The 19,229-nt window shown below is 43.1% G+C and overlaps 1 protein-coding gene across 5 annotated transcripts in view; it reads left to right on the plus strand.

Annotated features, from left to right (window-relative positions):
• The window catches only part of ZNF19 (zinc finger protein 19), a 24,008-nt gene continuing 4,779 nt past the window's right edge, over positions 1 to 19,229 (plus strand). For 2 of the 5 annotated variants that reach the window (XR_008954933.2, XR_010110291.1), the window contains exons 1-5: positions 23 to 160; positions 2,582 to 2,643; positions 5,707 to 5,833; positions 6,371 to 6,484; positions 8,440 to 9,661. Coding sequence is in view for 2 of the 5 variants with exons in the window: in XM_063597735.1 (XP_063453805.1) it covers positions 2,611 to 2,643; positions 5,707 to 5,833; positions 6,371 to 6,484; positions 8,440 to 9,542 (1,377 nt within the window). In the remaining 3 variants the exon portion in view is untranslated. Of the gene's footprint in view, positions 161 to 859; positions 2,484 to 2,581; positions 2,644 to 5,706; positions 5,834 to 6,370; positions 6,485 to 8,439; positions 11,129 to 19,229 lie in introns of those variants that run through there. The other 3 variants (XM_063597735.1, XM_055100255.2, XR_008954934.2) reach the window with 3 other exon arrangements.

The following is a 19,229-nucleotide window of genomic DNA, read 5'->3' on the forward strand; positions in this document are numbered from 1 at the left end:
GTCTCTGAGGATCCCCGGGTGGAAACTCCTCCCGGGAGTAAAACCACGCAACCACTGAGAAGACCGCTCCGGCATCCTAGAGAGGACGCGTGTGAGCCTGGGTGCAAGGCCAAAGTAGTGACGCACTTCCGTTCAGGCACCGCTTTCTGTTTTTCCTGAGGTGAGTGTTGGGGTTTGTCGCCTAGGAGTCATTGCTAGGCTCAGGCACTGCACCTCTAGAGAAGGCTGTCGGCTACGTCCCTGCTGCCTCAGTGGAGGGAGACAGGGCGGCCCCTCCGGGACCGGGGAGCGGAGGCTGCTCGCGGGCCGGTCCCGGTCTCCCTCTGGTGCCTTCGCTCCCCCACGCCTGCATCGGCGCCTTGGGAAATGGAGGCTGTGGATATGGGCGGCTGGATGGAAGGGACGCCTCTGTTCTCGACGCCGCCCAAACCCCATCTGCTCATTGGGCCACAGCTGCTTACTGAGCAGCTATGTGCCAGTTCCTGCTCTAGATTCCGGGGATGCAGCGGTGAATGAGGCGGGGCGTGGGCCCCGCCCCCAGGAAGCTTTCCGCCCAATGGGAAAGTCATGTATTAATCAAATCTGGTTATTTCACTCCACCTGCCCGTGACTTAGTGCACGTAGATCGAAGACCAAGTTCTTGACGTGCACAAAGTGTGGCTTTGTCCCTTGTGACTTCTTCAGCATCATCTAACAGCACACTCTCCTTTGACTGCTACTACAGTGTTCTTGATCGTTCACTACTAGAACATGGCTTTTGCGTATGCTGTTACTTTTGTAAAGATTTCCTTCATACCTTAGTTAATTTATTTTCTTAAGCTTCCCATCCACGTTAGTTTCCCCTGGCAGTGATTTAAATTGTGAACTTAAAAGTTATTTGAGAGAATCTTGATTAATGTGTCTTTCCTTTAGACTAAGCTCTGCGAGGGATGGGATCGTGCCCCTTCTCTCTCTACTTCATCTGTTGTGTGTCACACGTGGCCTTGCATGAAATATGTATGAGATAAATATTTGTCGAATGAAGAAAGCACAAATCAATATATAATTTCAAACTGGATTAAGTGGTATATAGGAAAAGGAGTACGGTGCGAGTGGAGTGTTTAACAGAGACACCTGACCTGGTCTGTAGAGCGATCATGATCTGAAGGTGAAGGGTGGCTAGATTACTGGAGAGAATGGCAGGCAGAGAATCTCAGTTGTAATGGTTCTGAGGTTGGAGAAGAGTAGTTCATACAGAAGAAACAGCAGGTATGAAGGTCCTGAGTTAGCACAGAGGAAACTGAAAGAAGGCCATTGTAGCTAAACTAAGAGAAAAGAGGGTGGCGGCACAAGACGAGGCTCGCAGAAAACAGCGTCATGCATTAAGTCCCTGTAGGGAAGATGCTGGCTTTTTATAGAATATTGCTGTTTAACTAGAATACAAAGTGTCTGTAAGAGATGATATAGTTAAAACAATAACCCAGATGTTTTAGTGTGTTGAGTTGGCCCTTCAGGGTCCTTTGGTAATCAGTTTCTGGTTTTCATGGCCCTTGAGTGGGACAATGAACAAAAAAGATGCCTGCTCCAGGTCCAAGTAAAGGAAGACTTGCTCTGAGATTTTTTTCCTGAGTTTTCTTGGCCATTCTTATCTATTATTTTATGTTAACCTTAAAATCATTTTGCCAGTTCTAAAAGCATTCCTGTTAGGATTACTATTGGAAAGAATTTAGTGTAGTTATTAAAAGCAGGAGGCGGTGCCTCACGCCTGTAATCCCATCACTTTGGGAGGCCGAGGTGGGTGGATCGCTAGAGGCCAGTAGTTTGAGGACTAGTCTGGGCAATATGATGAAACCCTGTCTCTACTAAAATTACAAAAATGAGCCAGGTGTGGTGGCACATGCCTGTAATCCCAGTTACTTGAGAGGCTGAGGCAGGAGAATTGCTTGAACCTGGGGGGCCGTGGTTACAGTGAGCTGAGATCACGCCATTGCACTCCAGGCCAGGTGACAGTGAGATTCTTGTCTCAACAAACAAACAAACAGACAAAAACATGACCTTTGAAGCCTGGCAGATCTAGTGTGGGATCTGAGTTCATCCATACACCAGCTGAGTGATCTTGGTAGAAGAAATTATTCTCTTAGCCTTGTCTTCTCATTTGGGAAAAATTAAAGGTTCAAAAGATTGTTGTGAGGACTAAATAAGAGAATATGTATTTTTCATCCAAAAGCATGATACTTGCTATTTTTAACCTTTTATATTCTCAGTCAAATTTATTTTTAAAAATAAAGGTCTGAGATTCTTCTTGTTAGGTTTCGCTCTGAGTTTATTGGTGTCTTTTGCTTGTTTTGCTCTTCATTTAGCTTGGTGTTGGTGAGGACAGGCTCTGGTGTCCTAGGACAAGTTACTTATTCTTTCAAAATCTGTTTCCTCAGAATTACAAACCTCATGGTATGATGTGGATTAAAAAGTACATATTTATGCACCACTAACCCAGTGAGCATTTAGTAAGTGAATGCTGCTTGTTATTGGCAAATTTATTGCTTTAAAGAGAGCATTTTACTGGGCTGAGCTCACTGTTGGTTCTCTCTGTTTCTTCCCTCAGCCTTTGCCTGCTAAGAGGGAGACCAGGTCATGGCAGCCATGCCTCTGAAAGCTCAATACCAGGTGAGCTGTGGATCCCTGAGGTCAGCTGTATGGAGGTCTGAGTTGAAGGAAATGAGGTGGATCAAGGTGATTCTGGCAAGTCTTAGAGCCAAAGCAGTAGGAAAACCCCTGTTGATTCCCTCCAGTAGGACTGGGTGCTGGGGAAAGAGCTAGGGGCAGTGAAGATGGAAACAGGAGAGAGTGATCTGGAAAGCTGAAGTACAGCCTCCTGAATACTGAGAATCTCTCCTGGGCCAGAGGATCCCCAGGTTCAGTAGCTGTCCCTCTGCAGAGGGAATTGTGAGAACGAGGGACTCAGGTTGGTGATGTAGGGATCCAGGATAGGATGGAAGTGACTAAGATCAGCAAGGGCACAAGGTTTTTGGGAAGTAGCAGCAGAGGGACAGCAGGGAGAAGACAAGAAAGAGGGGGCCTATCTAATTTGTCCTCCAAAAGAAAGGAGGACGTTTGGGCTTCAGAATCAGGAAATATATGTCCTTGAGGTCAGTACTGCTGGCGAAGTGAGGCAGTGGGCTGTGATAGGAAAAGTCTACACTCCAACAGGACACCTGAAGTTAGGGATCTGTTAGGCCTCAGTGGCATCATAGCCTTGAGCCAGTCACATAATTGCTTTGCATCTTAACTGGATTCATTTGTAAGGTGAACATAAGTACCTTACATTTTTGGGACAGAGAATTGATTTCTTGAATTACATTTCACTTTTTGAGACGGAGTTGCTGCTTTGTCATTTCTTTTCTCCTGGCACTTATTTATCCAGTAACTTAGTATCCATGAACCATATCCCAAATCCCAATCTCATATTTCTCACATCCTTCAGTTTTCTCTACCTGACTGTGTCACTGATATATCAGCTTCCTTGGAGCTCCCACCCTCTTCTGGTTTTTCCACAAGTGTCTGACATCACACTATATTGCAGTCCTGATCACTCAGTTTCTAAATTGCTGTGTAATTGTTGACTATGTTCTCCCCGATACCATTTCCAGAGAGACACAAAGTCTTGTTGTTTTTCCTTCTCTCTCTGCCACTTGTGCCATCTTTCAGATTACATTTAGAGTTTGTTGTTCCTTCTCTGGAATTTTGTTTGCAGCGCTTCCCAGATAGATTCTCTGTGTATAGTTGTGCACCTTTCCATCACCTTGTCACCTAATACAGCTCAGTTTCCTGAGTTTGGATTTTATCCTCCAATCCAGGGTTCTCAGACTTCAGTGTACATCAGAATTACCTGGAGGGCTCACTGAAGTATGGACTTCTCTCAGAGTGGGGCCCAAGAATTTGCCTAACAAATTCCCAAGTGTTGCATCCGCTACTGGTGGTGGTCTGGAGACCACACTCTGAATACCACTGTTCTAGTTAGTGGTGATTCATTCAAGAGGTTCATTCAGGAGTTGATGAAGTCAGGTTGTCAGCTGGGCAGAGGATAGATTCAGTGTGGGACAAGACTGGAAGTAGAGCTAAAGTGTCCCCAGCTGTTGACCTAGTTTACTGATTGTACCACAGTGAAGAAGAGTCAGATTCCAGAAATAACGTAGGTGATAAAATTGGCAGGACTTGAGTATTAACTGTCAGCAATGAGCGATGATGGGGGTTAGAATGTCTAGGATTAATCTGAAGTTCTAGCATTAGAGACTGGGTTGAAATTGGTGTTATCAACAGAGAGGGAAAAATATTGTCACACTGCCACTTAGTTTATATAAATTAGAAAGGAAGCCATTTTGGGGAAGATGAGTTTGGGGTTGCTTGGTGAGTCAGTGTGTTGGGTCATCCAGAGAGTCTGAGGCAGTGCTGGGATGAGGGGGATGTGGATATGTGCAAAATCAGTTGAGGCATTGGAAGGTCGGAGTGTATTCCCTGAGCACTCCGGTAACGAAGTTTAATACCAACATCTGAGGAGTGAATAGAGGCTCTAAACCAGATGCCAGAACTTTGTGGAAAGGTAGAGTTGAGGCCAGCAGGGAGGGAGAAGGGTGTCTGTTGAAAAAGCATGAGGGGCTGGGCATGGTGGCTCATTCCCATAATCCCAGCACTTTGGGAGGCCGAGGCAGACGGATCTCTTGAGTCCAGGAGTTTGAGACCAGCCTGGGGAACGTGGCAAAACCTTGTCTCTACAGAAAATACAAAGATTAGCCGGGCATGGTGGTGTGCACCTATAGTCCCAGCTACTCAAGAGTCTGAGGCGGGAGGATCACCTGAGCTGGGAGGTGGAGGCTGCAGTGAGCTGAGATTGTGCCACTGCACTCCAACCTGGGTGACAGAGCAAGACACTGTCAAAAACAGAAAAAAAAGAGAAAAAGAACCAAAACCGAAAGAAAGAAAGAAAAAAAACCCAAGAAGCATGAGGCTTGGTTGGCAGAAGCTATTACAGATTGTCTTGGAGCTATAAAGCTAAAAGAGCTACCCAGCAGCAGCAATTTAATTCTAGAAGCATGGTTTTCTAGGAAAAGCCATCAAGGAGCAGAGTGGATTGTGCCAGGAGACTCTGAGCTCCCTCTACAGGATGCTCTTGAGCACAGGCAGCGCAGCCCTTTATACAAGAATCGAATGGGAGTCGGATGAGATAGGCCCATCAGTGCAAACCATGACTCTGTGCTTGTTTCATGGGCATAAGGTTTGGGGCAGGGTGAACACGTGGGGAACAGATAGATTGGCTGAGAATAGGGAGTACCTAATAGGAATAGGTGGGTCCTGAGATACCATTTGAAGCAAATTGTCCACCTGTAGGTACAAAACTAAAAGACTGAAAATATTTACTAAATCAAAGAGATTTTTGCCCTAGGAAGGTTAACTAATAAGAGACTTTTTTTCCTAGGGTTTAAAAAATGTTAAATCACATTTTATGACAGTCAATTTTATATCCTAATGGAATCTCTTCTGGTAGTGAGAGAAGTTCCAGATTTTTTGTTGTAAAAATAGTCATATAATGGTCTAATATCCAGTTCTTTCACATTTTCTCATTACCTATCCCTCACAGGACTTTTCCTCAAGTCCCTACCTGTCCCCTCTGCCCCACACTCTGGCCCGGAGCCAGAGGATTGGCTCTGGGGCAGCAGGAACCTGTTGTTTTAGGAGATGGTGACCTTCGAGGATGTGGCTGTGCACTTCACCAAGACAGAATGGACTGGCCTTTCTCCTGCCCAGAGGGCCCTGTACAGAAGTGTGATGTTGGAGAATTTTGGGAACCTGACTGCTTTGGGTAAGGCCATTTTCCTCCTAGGACTCATATCTGTACTTTTCCAGTTTCCTTCCTTCTTTTACAGCCTGGGGGCAGGAGTGTGGAGTGGAGAGGAGAGGTTGTCTCTTGTGTCCTCCACTGAGTGACTGCAGAGCTGAGGCTCAGTGACCAACTTCAAAGATTGCTGGGTAGGGAGAGGTCTTGGGTCACTTTGGTCTCCCAATGAAGGGAATTACTGTCCCCTGGTAAGAGTATGTTCCATCTTCCAAGAGGCTCTGCACAGTAAGGAATAAGTAGTAGTTGTTGTCTGGGGAAGGGCATGTCCCCTTCCCTGTGTTTGCTCATGCCTTGTGGATCTCACTGACTTACTTATCCTTGAGTGTTTTTTTTAGGAAGAAGTCACAAATGCTCAGTTTCCTGTTGATCAGAATCTCTTTGGCCTTCTCCAGTCGAGAACCCTCTTCTGTGGGTCTTATTCTTACTGAGACTCCTGGGGTTTTCCTTCTTTTGACACAGCAGACACAGGGCTGAAAAGTACCATTTTCTTCCTGTTTTCAGGGTACCCAGTTCCCAAACCTGCACTGATCTCACTTTTGGAGGGAGGGGACATGGCTTGGGGCCTGGAAGCACAGGATGATCCCCCAGCAGAGAGGACCAAAAACGTCTGTAAAGGTAGGTGAGGCAGATTTAGAACCAACAATTGTAGAGTTTTATGGAGCACTGTATTTGAAAATGAATCATGCTGGGCAGGATTTAAATAAAATAGATGATTTCACCTGATAGGTAAAATATGAAACGTTTCTCACCAATCTTAACTCTTACCAACATGTTATCACTCAGTACGTCTCATCTGCAATCCTTGAATCCATTGCTCCTTTCTGAGTTTCAACATTGCCTACCTTAGTTGTCCTCCTTGGTTGGGATGGATTTATTCAGGAGCAGTTTTTGAGCAACTTGCCATGTGCTGAACATTGTTTAAGAAGTTCTGGCAGGTACAAGTTATGGAGACAGATATAAAAAGCGAAAAAGAAAAGTATTAAGTGCTGTTGGGAATGGGACGGAGAATGTGAAGGTAAAATGGGCCAGATCTTCCCAAAAGTTGGCCATAAATGGGGAGAGTTGAGTCAGATAACACTAGGAAGTCATGGCATGGGAGGAGCTTTTTGAATTCATAGGAATTCAGAGCTGAGCACAGGGCGTGAGGTGCCTTTAGAATAGGCAAGTGGATGGCTAGAGCAGGCCATTGAGAAGGTGGGTGGAGAGTCTGAGATAAAAGGCAGGTCTGAAACGGTACTCTAACACAGCTGGGTTGAAACGACCCCCAGGAAGAAAAAATGAAGGCTGAATCTTAACCATTAAGGGATATTTAATTTCAGTGAGAGAAGGAAGAGAAAGTAGACAGTCAAATAGATGGGGGCCACCAAGAGCAAACAGTGAAATTGAAGGCAGAGGCAGGAGTTTCAGTGCAGGTGGTTTGCAGAGAGCAAATACGTGGAAAATAATGAAGCTAGCACAGCACTTCAGCCTCTTATTCTAAGAATCTGAAAAAGAATCATCAAGACAATTGAGAACCTGTTGGTTTGTTCTCACACGCTTCCTCTCTCTGGTGATTATTCTTTTTCAGACTCTTGGTTACCTTGTTTACTTCAATCTCAGATTACTCTTCTCTGAACATTCTCCTTCGGAGTTCCCTTACTCCTTTAACTCACACTCATAGGATGAACTTGATTAACCATCACATGAGTCCCAGGTAACCCACATTAATGTTAAAACCAAGCCCATCATTTCATATAAAATGGATTGACTTTAACTCATTTAAAATGTCATCCAATCTTTTGGAACACAAATGCCATTTTATGGGCTGTTTGTGTCCTTTTTGCTGATAGGAGAAAGAATACTCTCAGTCTGGGTGTGTCTAAGTAAACTGTTCATCCCTTTTCAAATAGAGAGTCTAGGACAGTAGTTTCTCTGCATGTTTGAGGTTCAGCAGTTTTAGGGCGTTTCCTCATCGTCTACAGTCCATGTGTGGTTCTGCAGTTAAGAACCTCTGGACTAGGTAATCTTACAACATATTGGGAATAATGCTCTCTAAGCACTTCTGTGATTTTCTTTCTCTCTGTCTTGCCACAACCCAGTGTCTGTAATGTTCAGTGTCTTAAGTCTTTTGGGACATCTGCAGGGTATGAGTTTTTAAAAAGAACAACAATTCATCCTTTGCCTTTGCTTTCTGATACTGTTCTGTTTCACTTTCTGATTCTAAGTCTTGCCAGCCCCGATGTCACTACTTGTTCTTAAGACCTGTGCCTTCTTTGGCATTTTGTAGGCTGTAAGTAGCATCAATTCAAAAGATACTAGCTCATGCCAGGGATGACCAGACGTCATTCAAATACTAGAGTAGAAAAGCTTAGGAAGCAGTCTCGTGTGTTGTGTCCACTGATACCCTGTTCCACCTCAATGTTCTCCGCCTGTGTGATATTTGGCACTTTCACTTTAACAGCCTTTTCTTCCCAGCATGCTGATGTGAAAGTTGAAATGATCTCTTTTAAAGCCTTATCATTTTCAATGCTCTATTATTTCTAGTATAGTTCTCAGGTGGCATTATTTGTGTTTTCTATCTCTTATGTCAGATGTTGAGACCAACATTGACAGTGAGTCCACATTAATCCAGGGAATTTCTGAAGAAAGAGATGGGATGATGTCACATGGTCAGCTGAAGAGTGTCCCTCAGAGAACTGTCTTCCCAGAAACACGTAATGTGGAAAAGCACCAGGACATCCCCACAGTGAAAAATATCCGAGGAAAGGTTCCAAGAATCCCCTGTGCAAGGAAACCTTTCATATGTGAGGAGTGTGGGAAATCCTTCAGCTACTTTTCTTACTATGCTAGACACCAGAGAATCCACACTGGGGAGAAACCCTTTGAGTGTAGTGAGTGTGGAAAAGCCTTTAATGGTAATTCTTCGTTAATTCGGCACCAGAGGATTCACACTGGAGAGAGACCCTATCAGTGTGAGGAGTGTGGGCGAGCCTTTAATGATAATGCAAATCTGATCAGGCATCAGAGAATCCACAGTGGGGACAGACCCTATTACTGTACAGAGTGTGGGAATAGTTTCACCAGTAGTTCCGAGTTTGTTATACATCAGAGAATCCACACTGGGGAGAAACCCTATGAGTGTAATGAGTGTGGCAAAGCTTTTGTTGGTAATTCACCCCTACTTCGGCATCAGAAAATCCACACTGGAGAGAAACCCTATGAGTGTAATGAGTGTGGCAAAAGCTTTGGAAGGACTTCCCATCTAAGCCAACATCAGCGTATTCACACAGGGGAAAAGCCTTATTCTTGTAAAGTATGTGGACAAGCCTTCAATTTTCATACAAAACTAACTCGGCACCAGAGAATTCACAGTGAGGAGAAACCCTTTGACTGTGTAGATTGTGGAAAAGCCTTCAGTGCTCAGGAACAATTAAAAAGGCATCTGAGAATTCATACTCAGGAGTCTTCCTATGTATGTGATGAGTGTGGAAAAACCTTCACTAGCAAAAGAAATCTTCATCAACATCAAAGAATCCATACTGGAGAGAAACCCTATGAGTGTAGCAAGTATGAGAAGGCCTTTGGGACTTCTTCCCAGCTAGGTCACCTTGAGCATGTCCACTCTGGAGAAAAGCCTGTGCTGGACATTTGTCGTTTTGGCCTCCCAGAATTTTTTACCCCCTTTTACTGGTAATAGTACACTCCAGTGAAATGTACTGAGTGGATTCCATCTTCTACTCAGGAATGGAATGTGTGACACAGGCCTGACTCAGCCTCTGATCCATCCCTCAAGCCACAGTTAATGATTCAGATGTGAGTAGATGACCAAAGATGGTCCAATTAGAGTCCCAGGATTGCAAGAGCTAATAGGAACAAATACTCTCCCCCCGCCCACCCCCATTGGTTTTAATGCTGAGAAGAAGAACTAGACTCTTACAGAGGTGAGAATGAAGTCCACACAGCAAAAATGCATCTGAGAATTGGAGAGCAGTAAAAGACTGAAGATAATGTTTGAACAGCCACATACACCATGCCTGAAGCTAAAAATATATACGGGTTTTTGAATTGCAGCAGCCAATAAATTCCATTTTTGTTTGGTTGGTTTTGGCTTTGGCACACTTGAGTTAGGTTTTCTTGCCTTGGAACAGAATTTTGACTTGAACAGTGTTGTCAGTGTAGCAGTTGTTTGAAGTTTTCAGGGATAACATACCCGATGGAGAAATGTTTTGTGTGTATGATATATGAGAAAGTCTTTAGTTATAGTCATGGCAGCTCCTAAACCCCATGATTGTGATGAGATTGGGAAGCCCATTGTAACACTGGAGAGCCCAGGTTATATCAGACACCACCAGTAGATAGAAGTTCTAACAACTTGAGCTCTGTAACAAAAATCTCATTGTACTACAAAATTATGTCTGCACCAGTGAATCCATTCTCAAGAAAAGTCTTAACTAGGAAACTAAAAGCTTTCACTCTTAAAGCTTTCGTTTTCTGTTTATTCAGTTTTTTATTTGGAATGGATGCTAGTCTAGGCCTTAAACTGAGAAATGCCAGGCTATTGTAGCTATTATATCTTGGTATTTGCCATTTTAATTCCTAGGACAGCACGCCCGCTTTGCCCTTTGACCTGGCTAGGGAGCCAAGGAAATGCCATGGTTCTCGGTCATAAGACACACTGCAGAGATCTCTCAGTAGGAAAACAGAGCTGGCCCTTTTCTTTGGTGATGAACATAAACTGCACCCTTTTTTTCTCCCATGTGTCCTTCTGCTGCCAGCCAGTGTTGGAATCTCCCTACCCAATTCCAGACTTAATTGCTTACTGAGTCTAGCACCTGGGTGGCTTCACCACCTCTTCCTTACTTGTCAGCAGATGAATGAGCAGTTGTATCATGTGCTTGAGTTGACCAATGAATGATAGACTTGGGGAATTAAGTAGACCTTTTAATTGAAGTATAACACAAACATAAAAATGCATGAGTCAGCCAGGCGTGGTGGCTCACACTTGTAATCCCAGTACTTTGGGAGGCCGAGGTGGGTGATTCATCAGGTCAAGAGATCGAGACCATCCTGGCCAACATGGTGAAACCCCGTCTCTACTAAAAATACAAGAATTAGCTGGGCATGGTGGTGCATGCCTGTAGTCCCAGCTACTCAGGAAGCTGGGGCAGGCGAATTGCTTGAACCCGGGAGGCGGAGGTTGTAGTGAGCTGAGATTATGCCACTGCACTCCAGCCTGGTGACAGAGTGAGACTCCTCAATAAAATAAAATAAAACCATGAATCATGGTTGTACAACTTGAATTTTTACAAAGAACATAGCCTTATAATCACCAAGATAAATAAATAGAACATAGGACCTTACAAGTCTCCTGTACCTTGTTAGAGTCCTTATGGAACCTCTACCCTGACTTCTATCACCAGAAATTATTTTGCCTGTTTTTGTTCTTTTGTGTCAATAGAATCATCAGTACAGATTCATTCTCATTGCTATGTCGTATTCCATTACATGAATATACCACAATTTATTGCTTACTGTCGGTGGGCATTTGGGTTATTTCCAGGGGGATCTTTTTGAAGGCAGAAAACCTAAAAGCCACTCAGAAAAAAAACTGGTTAAAGTAACCATGGTCAGGGACTGCTTCAAATGCTGCTGCATCAGCCCAGCTGCCCTGTAGTAAATGATAACAGCAGTAATTTTTTTTGGCACTTAACATGTGACAGATACTTTCCTAGTCACTACACAGATTTACTCAATATGATAACTTTATGAAGAGTGTGCTATAATTAACTCCATGTTACAGTTGGGAAGACATTAATTAGGTTGCCTAAGGACACAGTAGTGGAGTAGGTATTCGAATACAGGCAGTCTGGTTTCAGAACTCATGTTCTAGCTGTTGCACAGTATGGCCCTATGGAAGTTGTATGTAAAGTATGTGACACTGTGTCTTGGTAACAGAAGAGAGATTGTTGGAAGAAACAGATATGGTCCTTAGGGGTGGAGGAGAATATTAGGATAAAGTCAAGATGGGGAGGCTGTGCTTGGCTTCACACAATGGGAGGTGGAGAATTGGCATCAAAGAGGAAACCATAGGTTGAGATAGAATCATAAAGTATGTCCAGTACAAACTGTCCCAGGAGAGTTGTCATGAGGGAGGTAGCATGCCTCTAGTAGGGAGAGGATCTGGTTCTTAGCACTGCCTCCCTGTCTTATTGGCTGTGTACCTCTCAACAGCATCTGAAAATGGGTGTCTTCATATCATGTACCTGAACCAGAGAGCTGGCCCGACTGAGGTCCAAGTAAGGCCCCCTAACTTCAGCCTTGAGGTGTAGGGATAGCTGAGTGAGGTTTGTTTCCTTTTCTCTGTTCTTCACTACTGAGTAGTTAGCTCCCTTGGCCCCTGACCCCAGTGCCACTGTCAGGAAGCCGCCTCCAATTGAGTAACTGTCTTTGAATCAGTTATGATTAATGTACTCGTTTTCTTTGGCTTCTTAACAGAAATCTGTTCTCACAGTTCTAGAGGCTAGAAGTCTGAAAACAATTTCCCTGGGCAGAAACAGTTTGTCAGCAAAGCCATACTCCCTCAGAAGGCTCTAGGGCAGAATCTGGTCTTTAAGCTGCTGGTGGCTGCCGGCATTCCTTAGTGGCAACATCACTGCAATCTCTGCTGTCTTCACATCACCTTCTCTGTGTCCAATCTCCCTGGCCTCTCTCTCATAAGGGCATTTGTGATGGCATTTAGGACTCACCCAAATAGTCCCGGATAATTATTTATCTTAGGACCCTTAATTTAGTGACAACTGCAAGAACTTTGCCATTTAGGGCAACATTCATGCGTTCCAGGAATCAGGACCTGGTATCTTTGGATGGGTATCATTCAGCCCACCACTGTCACTGAGGTTCATCTGTATATATCAGAAAACCCCTAAACAAGACACCCTAATACAAGATAGAATTTTTCTTAGGAGTCTGGAGATAGCCCAGGGCAGCTAAGGCAGTTCTACAATGTTAGTGGGGACCGAATCTCCTTCCAAAGTACCACTTGGCCATCCTCAATGGGGCTATTATCCTCATGGTCCAAGGTGACTGCTAGAACTCCAACCATCAAGAGCTTGTTCCAGACAGTAGAGGAAGGGGAAGAAGAGCATGGCACTTTGCCTTAAGGAAGACTTTCTGTAAGTACCATAGAACATTTCCAGTTAAATGTTTATTTCAAGAACTTAGTCACCTGACTATACCTGGCTCCCGAGGACACTATATCCTTCAGTTGAGTGGCAGTGTACTACATCAAATAACTTCGAGATTTTGTTTAGGAGGAGGAAGGAGAACAAGTGTTTGAGTGGATAGCTAGCAGCCTCTGCCATGGCGCATGACTGCCATTGTATTCTACATGTCTAAAAGCTTTGGATAAGGAAAAAAAAATTGGTATTTGAATTTCAATGTGCATAACAACTCTAGGATAGTTGCTATATTTATCCCCAGTTTACAGGCTGGGTATAGTGAAATCTAGTAGATTGATGGGAGAATAGAGCAGATACCTCTGAGATGCACGCACATCACTTTGGCACACCTCTTGCTTTCGCTGTAGCTGTGGTGAACAGTTGTATGTGAACTTAGAGCTCCCTTTGCACTGCTCAAACACTCCACATGCCTTCTGACATTCTGCCTCAGGCACTTTTCCAGAGCTCACTCAACTAGGAAGCACAGCCTGCGAATACACGGGGCAAGTTAGCAATCCCAGAAAAACCCTTAATGATGCTGGACAAGAGCTTGAGGATAAAGGTTCCAGTTTTCCATCTTTCAAGTGGACAATTAGAGGAGGAATTCTTTACTCTTTCCTGGAGGTCCCAGTGCTCATAGCATCAACCTTTAGAACACTTCATATTGTCATTTCCTCCTATCCTGTCTCACTCCTTGGGTTCTTTTAGTACTGCTTCCTGGGATCATCTCCTGAATAAATGTGCATTCGAGTCCTTGTCTCAAGCCCTGCCTTCAGGGAAACCCAAACTAAAGAGAGGGAGACAGAACTTTCAGGCAATGAGAATGTGTCTTATATTCTAGTAGTGAATATTAGTAGTCTACTCAACTGAAATCCTTTAGATGTTAGAGGATGGCCCAGATGAGCATTTTTGTGATGAAATCCCATTCTGTTTTCAGTGGTGGCTGCACATTTCTACTTCAAAGAAGCTTCCTCTCAGAGCAACTATGCTGTGGGGCACAAAGTTTTTGTGTGTCACTGAAGTGCCTAATTTTAGATAGACTAAGTTGTTTATATAACTGTAGCTATGTGTGGCCAGGAGGTAAAACATGGTAAATATCACAGTTATCAGCCTGTAAGGAGGACCTGGCAATGCATGTCCCTCAGATTATCAACTAAAACAAGCACTTGGAGCCATGCAAATAAAAGAATCCTTAGAAGTATGCCACATACAATAAATGATTTTATTAATTACTCAACTTTTTTTTTGACACAGGGTCTTGCTCTACCACCCAGGCTGGAGTGCAGTGGCACGATCATGGCTCACTGCAGACTTGCCCTCCCAGGCTCAAGTGATCCTCGTACCTCAGCCTCCCTAGTAGTTGGGACTACAGGCATGCGCCACCACACCCAGTTTATATATATAGATAGATTTTTTTTTTTTGAGATGGAGTCTCGCTCTGTTGCCCAGGCTGGAGTGCAGTGGCATGATCTCGGCTCACTGCAACCTCTGCCTCCTGGGTTCAAGTGACTCTTCTGCTTTAGCCTCCTGAGTAGCTGGGACTACAGGCAAGCGCCACCACGCCTGGCTAATTTTTGTATTTTTAGTAGAGATGGGGTTTCACCATATTGGCCAGGCTGGTCTCGAACTCCTGACCTTGTGATCTGCCCACCTCAGCCTCTCAAAGTACTGGGATTACAGGTGTGAGCCACTGTGCCCATCAATTTATATATATTTTATAGAGACAAGATTTCACTATGTTGCCCAGGCTGGTCTAGAACTCCTGAGGCCAAGCAATCCTCCCACCTTGGTCTCCCAAAGTGCCGGAATCACAGACATGGGTCACTGTGCCTGGCAATAAATATTTATTTAGTGACTTCTGTGTGCTAAGCAACATGCTAGATGATAGCACATGATGACAGAACATGTTACTGATGAGCAACATGGAGCTTCTCTCCAGTTCCTGGTGCTACTGCCTTGTTCTGAGCCACCAACATATCTTTCCTAGACTACCACAATTGCTCCTTAAGTAGTCTCCCCACTTCTGCTCTTGAATCCTTCTAATCTATCTGCCAGTCAGCAGCCAGGTGTGCTTTTAAAAATATGGAACATAACATGCTTTTCTTAAAACATTTCAATGGGTTTCCATTGACCTTGGAATAAAATCCAAACTCTTTAACATGGCCTGCAAAGCTCTAATGACTTCATGGCGCAGCACTTCCTCCCTCCTCTCTCCCCATGATGTGTCAAGCTTTTTTTTTTTTTTCCACTGAAGGGCCTACACATGCTATTCCTCCTGCCTGGAATGCTGTCTCCTTGATTATGTGCCCAGATAGTTCATTCTTATCTTTCAGGTCTCAGCCCAAGATCAAGATCACTTCCTCAGGCCTTTCCTTACCTCCAAGTTAAAATGGTATTCCCTTGATATTATCTCCTAAACACCTTGCTCTTTACCTCCCTCACACGAATGAAAGTTTACAATAATATATTTATCCAGGTGTGGATTTACTTAAAAGTTGTGTCCCCCACTACAGTCTATGTTCTACAAAGACTGTAACATGTAAGCTTTGTTTTTCTTCATCTATAAAATAGATATAATACCTTCTGGATCTTCTTCAGTATGGATGTGAAGAAAGCATTACATAATAAACATAAATGTGTCTAATAGTTAATGAAGTGCAATTCAGATTAAAGATGTCTTCGGGCCAGGCATCATGGCACATGTCTATAATCCTAGCACTTTGGGAGACTAAAATGGTTGGATCACTTGAGGCCAGGAGTTCCAAACCAGCCAACGCAGCATAGTGAGACCCCATCTCTACAAAAAAGAGAAAAGAAAGAAAAATGTTTTCATGGCTCAGAACACCTGAATGCAAGGTAACTCACCAGGAAAGGAGTGTAAGTTAGTTGAATAAAGCAATTGGAACACACGAAGTTTCAGGTTTTATTACATTTTTATTATGTTCAAATAGTGTTGAGGTAATTTATTGTTAACAACAAGAACAATACATAGCTTCCTTGTCTTTTAAATCTTTCAAATACAAATAATTTATGTTAACAAAAATTTATACGATGTAAGAAAGCTTCCCAGAAGAGCCTCTCTTAGCCATTTGGGTCCACAATAAATTATCATCCTTGGAATCTCTGGATTTTGAGGCAGAGTGATAGAGAAGACAAGTAGGAACTGGGGCACTGGGTGATATGTGTGAGGTTCTGACCAAATGAATTCAAAGAAAGGAATGGGGTGAGATTAAGTATCTGGATATCAGGCTTAAAATATAGCCAGAGGGAGGCTGGGCATGGTGGCTAATGCCTGTAATCTCAGCACTTTGGGAGGCCAAGGCAGGTGGATCACCTGAGGTCAGGAGTTCGAGACCAGCCTGGTCGATATGGTGAAACCCCATCTCTACTAAATATACAAAAATCAGCCAGGTGTAGTGGTGGGCACCTGTAATCCCAGTTACTCGGGAGGCTGAGGCCAGAGAATCGCTTGAACCCGGGAGGTGGAGGTTGCAGTGAACTGAGATCGTGCCACTGCACTCCAGACTGGGTGACAAGAGTGAGACTCCTCAAACACACACACACATGTATATAGTCAGAGGGGACCAACACACCAGGTTGGAGGACAATGGTTCTGAGGCCAGCCCCAGAACCTTGGAGAGCGCCACAGACACCCCACTGAGTCGGAGCTAGCACCTTGGACAGCACCACGGCTTCTCTGTTTTCTACTGCTGTCCTTTGTACCTGGATGACACTAAACACAGGTTATAGTGGTCACTGTTAATTTCTTGGGGCTTTCCACTCCGGTGTACCTGGCAATTGTAATCCTCTAAAATCAGCAGTCTTTTACAAGGTTCTTTATGACAAGGTGGGGGTTGAGATTCTTTCTCTTCCTTCTAGAAACTTCAGCATCAGAGCTGATAATTGGACCGATTCCCTTGGGAGGTCTATGGGATTGGTACCTAGTATCATTGTGTTATGCCAGAGGCCAACGTCCTTCAAGTTAGGGGAAAATGTGTAATACCTGGTCATACTATGTAAGGAAGAATGCTCAGGGCTCTTCCTAGGCACATATAAGCAAATTATCAGGCAATACATGTGAGAAAGAAGGTATGTTGTATTCATTTGGAGACAGGCTGCTTGATTCTTTTTCATGCCCTCTCCTCACATGCTAACCCCCACCTGTTAACCTATTTTCAGAAACATACAATGGATTGGATCTGCTTTCTCTGTGGTAAAAATCTTCTGAACTTGATTGTTGTTAGCATGTTTCTGTGAGGTTATGCACAAAAAACTTTGAAGGAGTTTGGCACTGTAGGCCTTTCTCCTACTTATAATATGTCATGTTTACAAACTTATGCATTACTAACTTCATTACTGACAAATAAAAAAGTGTAATCAGGTCCACAAATAATTTAGAGGAGGGGAAAAGTTAACATTAATTGAGCAACTACTGAATCCTGGTCCCTGTTGTATGTACTTTAAGCAAAACATTATGTGTAGTATTTACAACAACTGTGAACTATTATCTCATTTTTCAGATGAATCAATGGAATTTCCGAAAAGCTAAGTGGTTGTCCAAGGTCTCATAGCTAGTAGGTGAAGAAATCAGGACTTCTCAGTCCTGCACATTTATTTTTAATTTTCTTTTCTCTGTGTTTGTTTTTGAATAGTTTCTATTGCTATGTCTTCAAATTCACTCATCTTTTTTCTGTAATGTCTAATCTGCCGTTAATCCCATCCAATGTATTTTTATTGCACATTATAGGTTTTTATCTTTAGAAGTTTGATTTGGGTCTTTTTTATATGTTTCATTTCTCCACCAAACTTTTAGATGTATCAGATATGGTTGTAATAACTTTTAAATGTCATTGCCTACTAATTCTGTTGTGACTATTTCAGAAGTCTATCAGGATTAGTTTTTAATGTAATTTCTTAGATTATGAATTACTGGTCCAAGTAGATAGTATTAATTTAAACTCTATACTTAATGATGCAAACTATGATTATAAATTTTTAGAAGACATTTCTACTACCACTTCAAAGCTTAGGCAAGGACCATAAGATTCTTTGTTATCTCTCTTTGTTCATGAGATTTTTAAAAAATTTATCCTTTCATGATTGGATGAGTGTATGTGTGTGAGAAAAGTCTCTGTTCCTATTCCTTGTTCCTGTAATATGCCTCCTGCATATTATAATTCTGCTTTCTCAGATATCAAGACTTACAACTCTTCACCATTCCCACCCCTGTTGGCCAAAGCATCAGCTGAGGTCCTCAGTCCAAACCAACCCCTCTGGTTTTAGTTTCTTGTTTGGTTTTGGTACGTGGGTACACTTTCCTGTGAGTTAAGTATTTAAAATGATGTCAAATATTATATCTTATTCTAAATTTCTAGATTCTAGTTTATATTATTTGCTACGTTGCCCTCAACTGAATTCTGCGTAATATTTATTGTCTTAAACTTATTGTTGTGAGATATTAATATAGCTATGCCATTTTTCCTTTAACTTAATACTTGTCTGATATATCTATTTTCCATTCGTTGACTTTCAATACTTGTGCTTTCTTAAGTTTCAGTAGTACCTTATAAGCATCTAACATTTTCTTTCCTTCCTTCCTTCCTTCCTTCCTTCCTTCCTTTCTTTCTCTTTCTTTCTCTTTCTCTCTCTCTTTCTTTCTCTCTCCTTCTCTCTCTCTTTTTTTTTTTGACGGAGTCTCATTCTGTCACCCAGGCTGGAGTGCAGTGGCATGATCTTGGCTCACTACAACCTCCGCCTCTCAGGTTCAAGCAATTCTCCTGCCCCAGCTTCCCCAGTAGCTGGGATTACAGGTGTGTGCCACCACGCTGGGCTAATTTTTGTATTTTTAGTAAAAACAAGGTTTCACCATGTTGGCCAGGCTGGTCTTGAACTCCTGAGCTCAGGTGATCGGTCCACGTTGGCCTCTCAAAGTGCTGGAATTATAGGCATGAGGCACTGTCCAGTCACTTCTAACATTTTTTTCTGCGTAAATTTTAGAATCATTTTCACAAGTTTTAAAACAAATCCTATAGGGGTTTTATTTGGTATGACGTTGGACTTATGGATTAAATAAAGAAAACTACACTTCCTAGTGAAGGATTACCTGTGCCTTTCCATTTACACAAGGGGTTTTCATTGGTTTAGTCCCCAAATGTTTAAAATTT

The sequence above is a fragment of the Pan paniscus genome, chromosome 18, assembly GCF_029289425.2.
Source record: "Pan paniscus chromosome 18, NHGRI_mPanPan1-v2.0_pri, whole genome shotgun sequence".
Taxonomy (NCBI): Eukaryota; Metazoa; Chordata; class Mammalia; order Primates; family Hominidae; genus Pan; species Pan paniscus.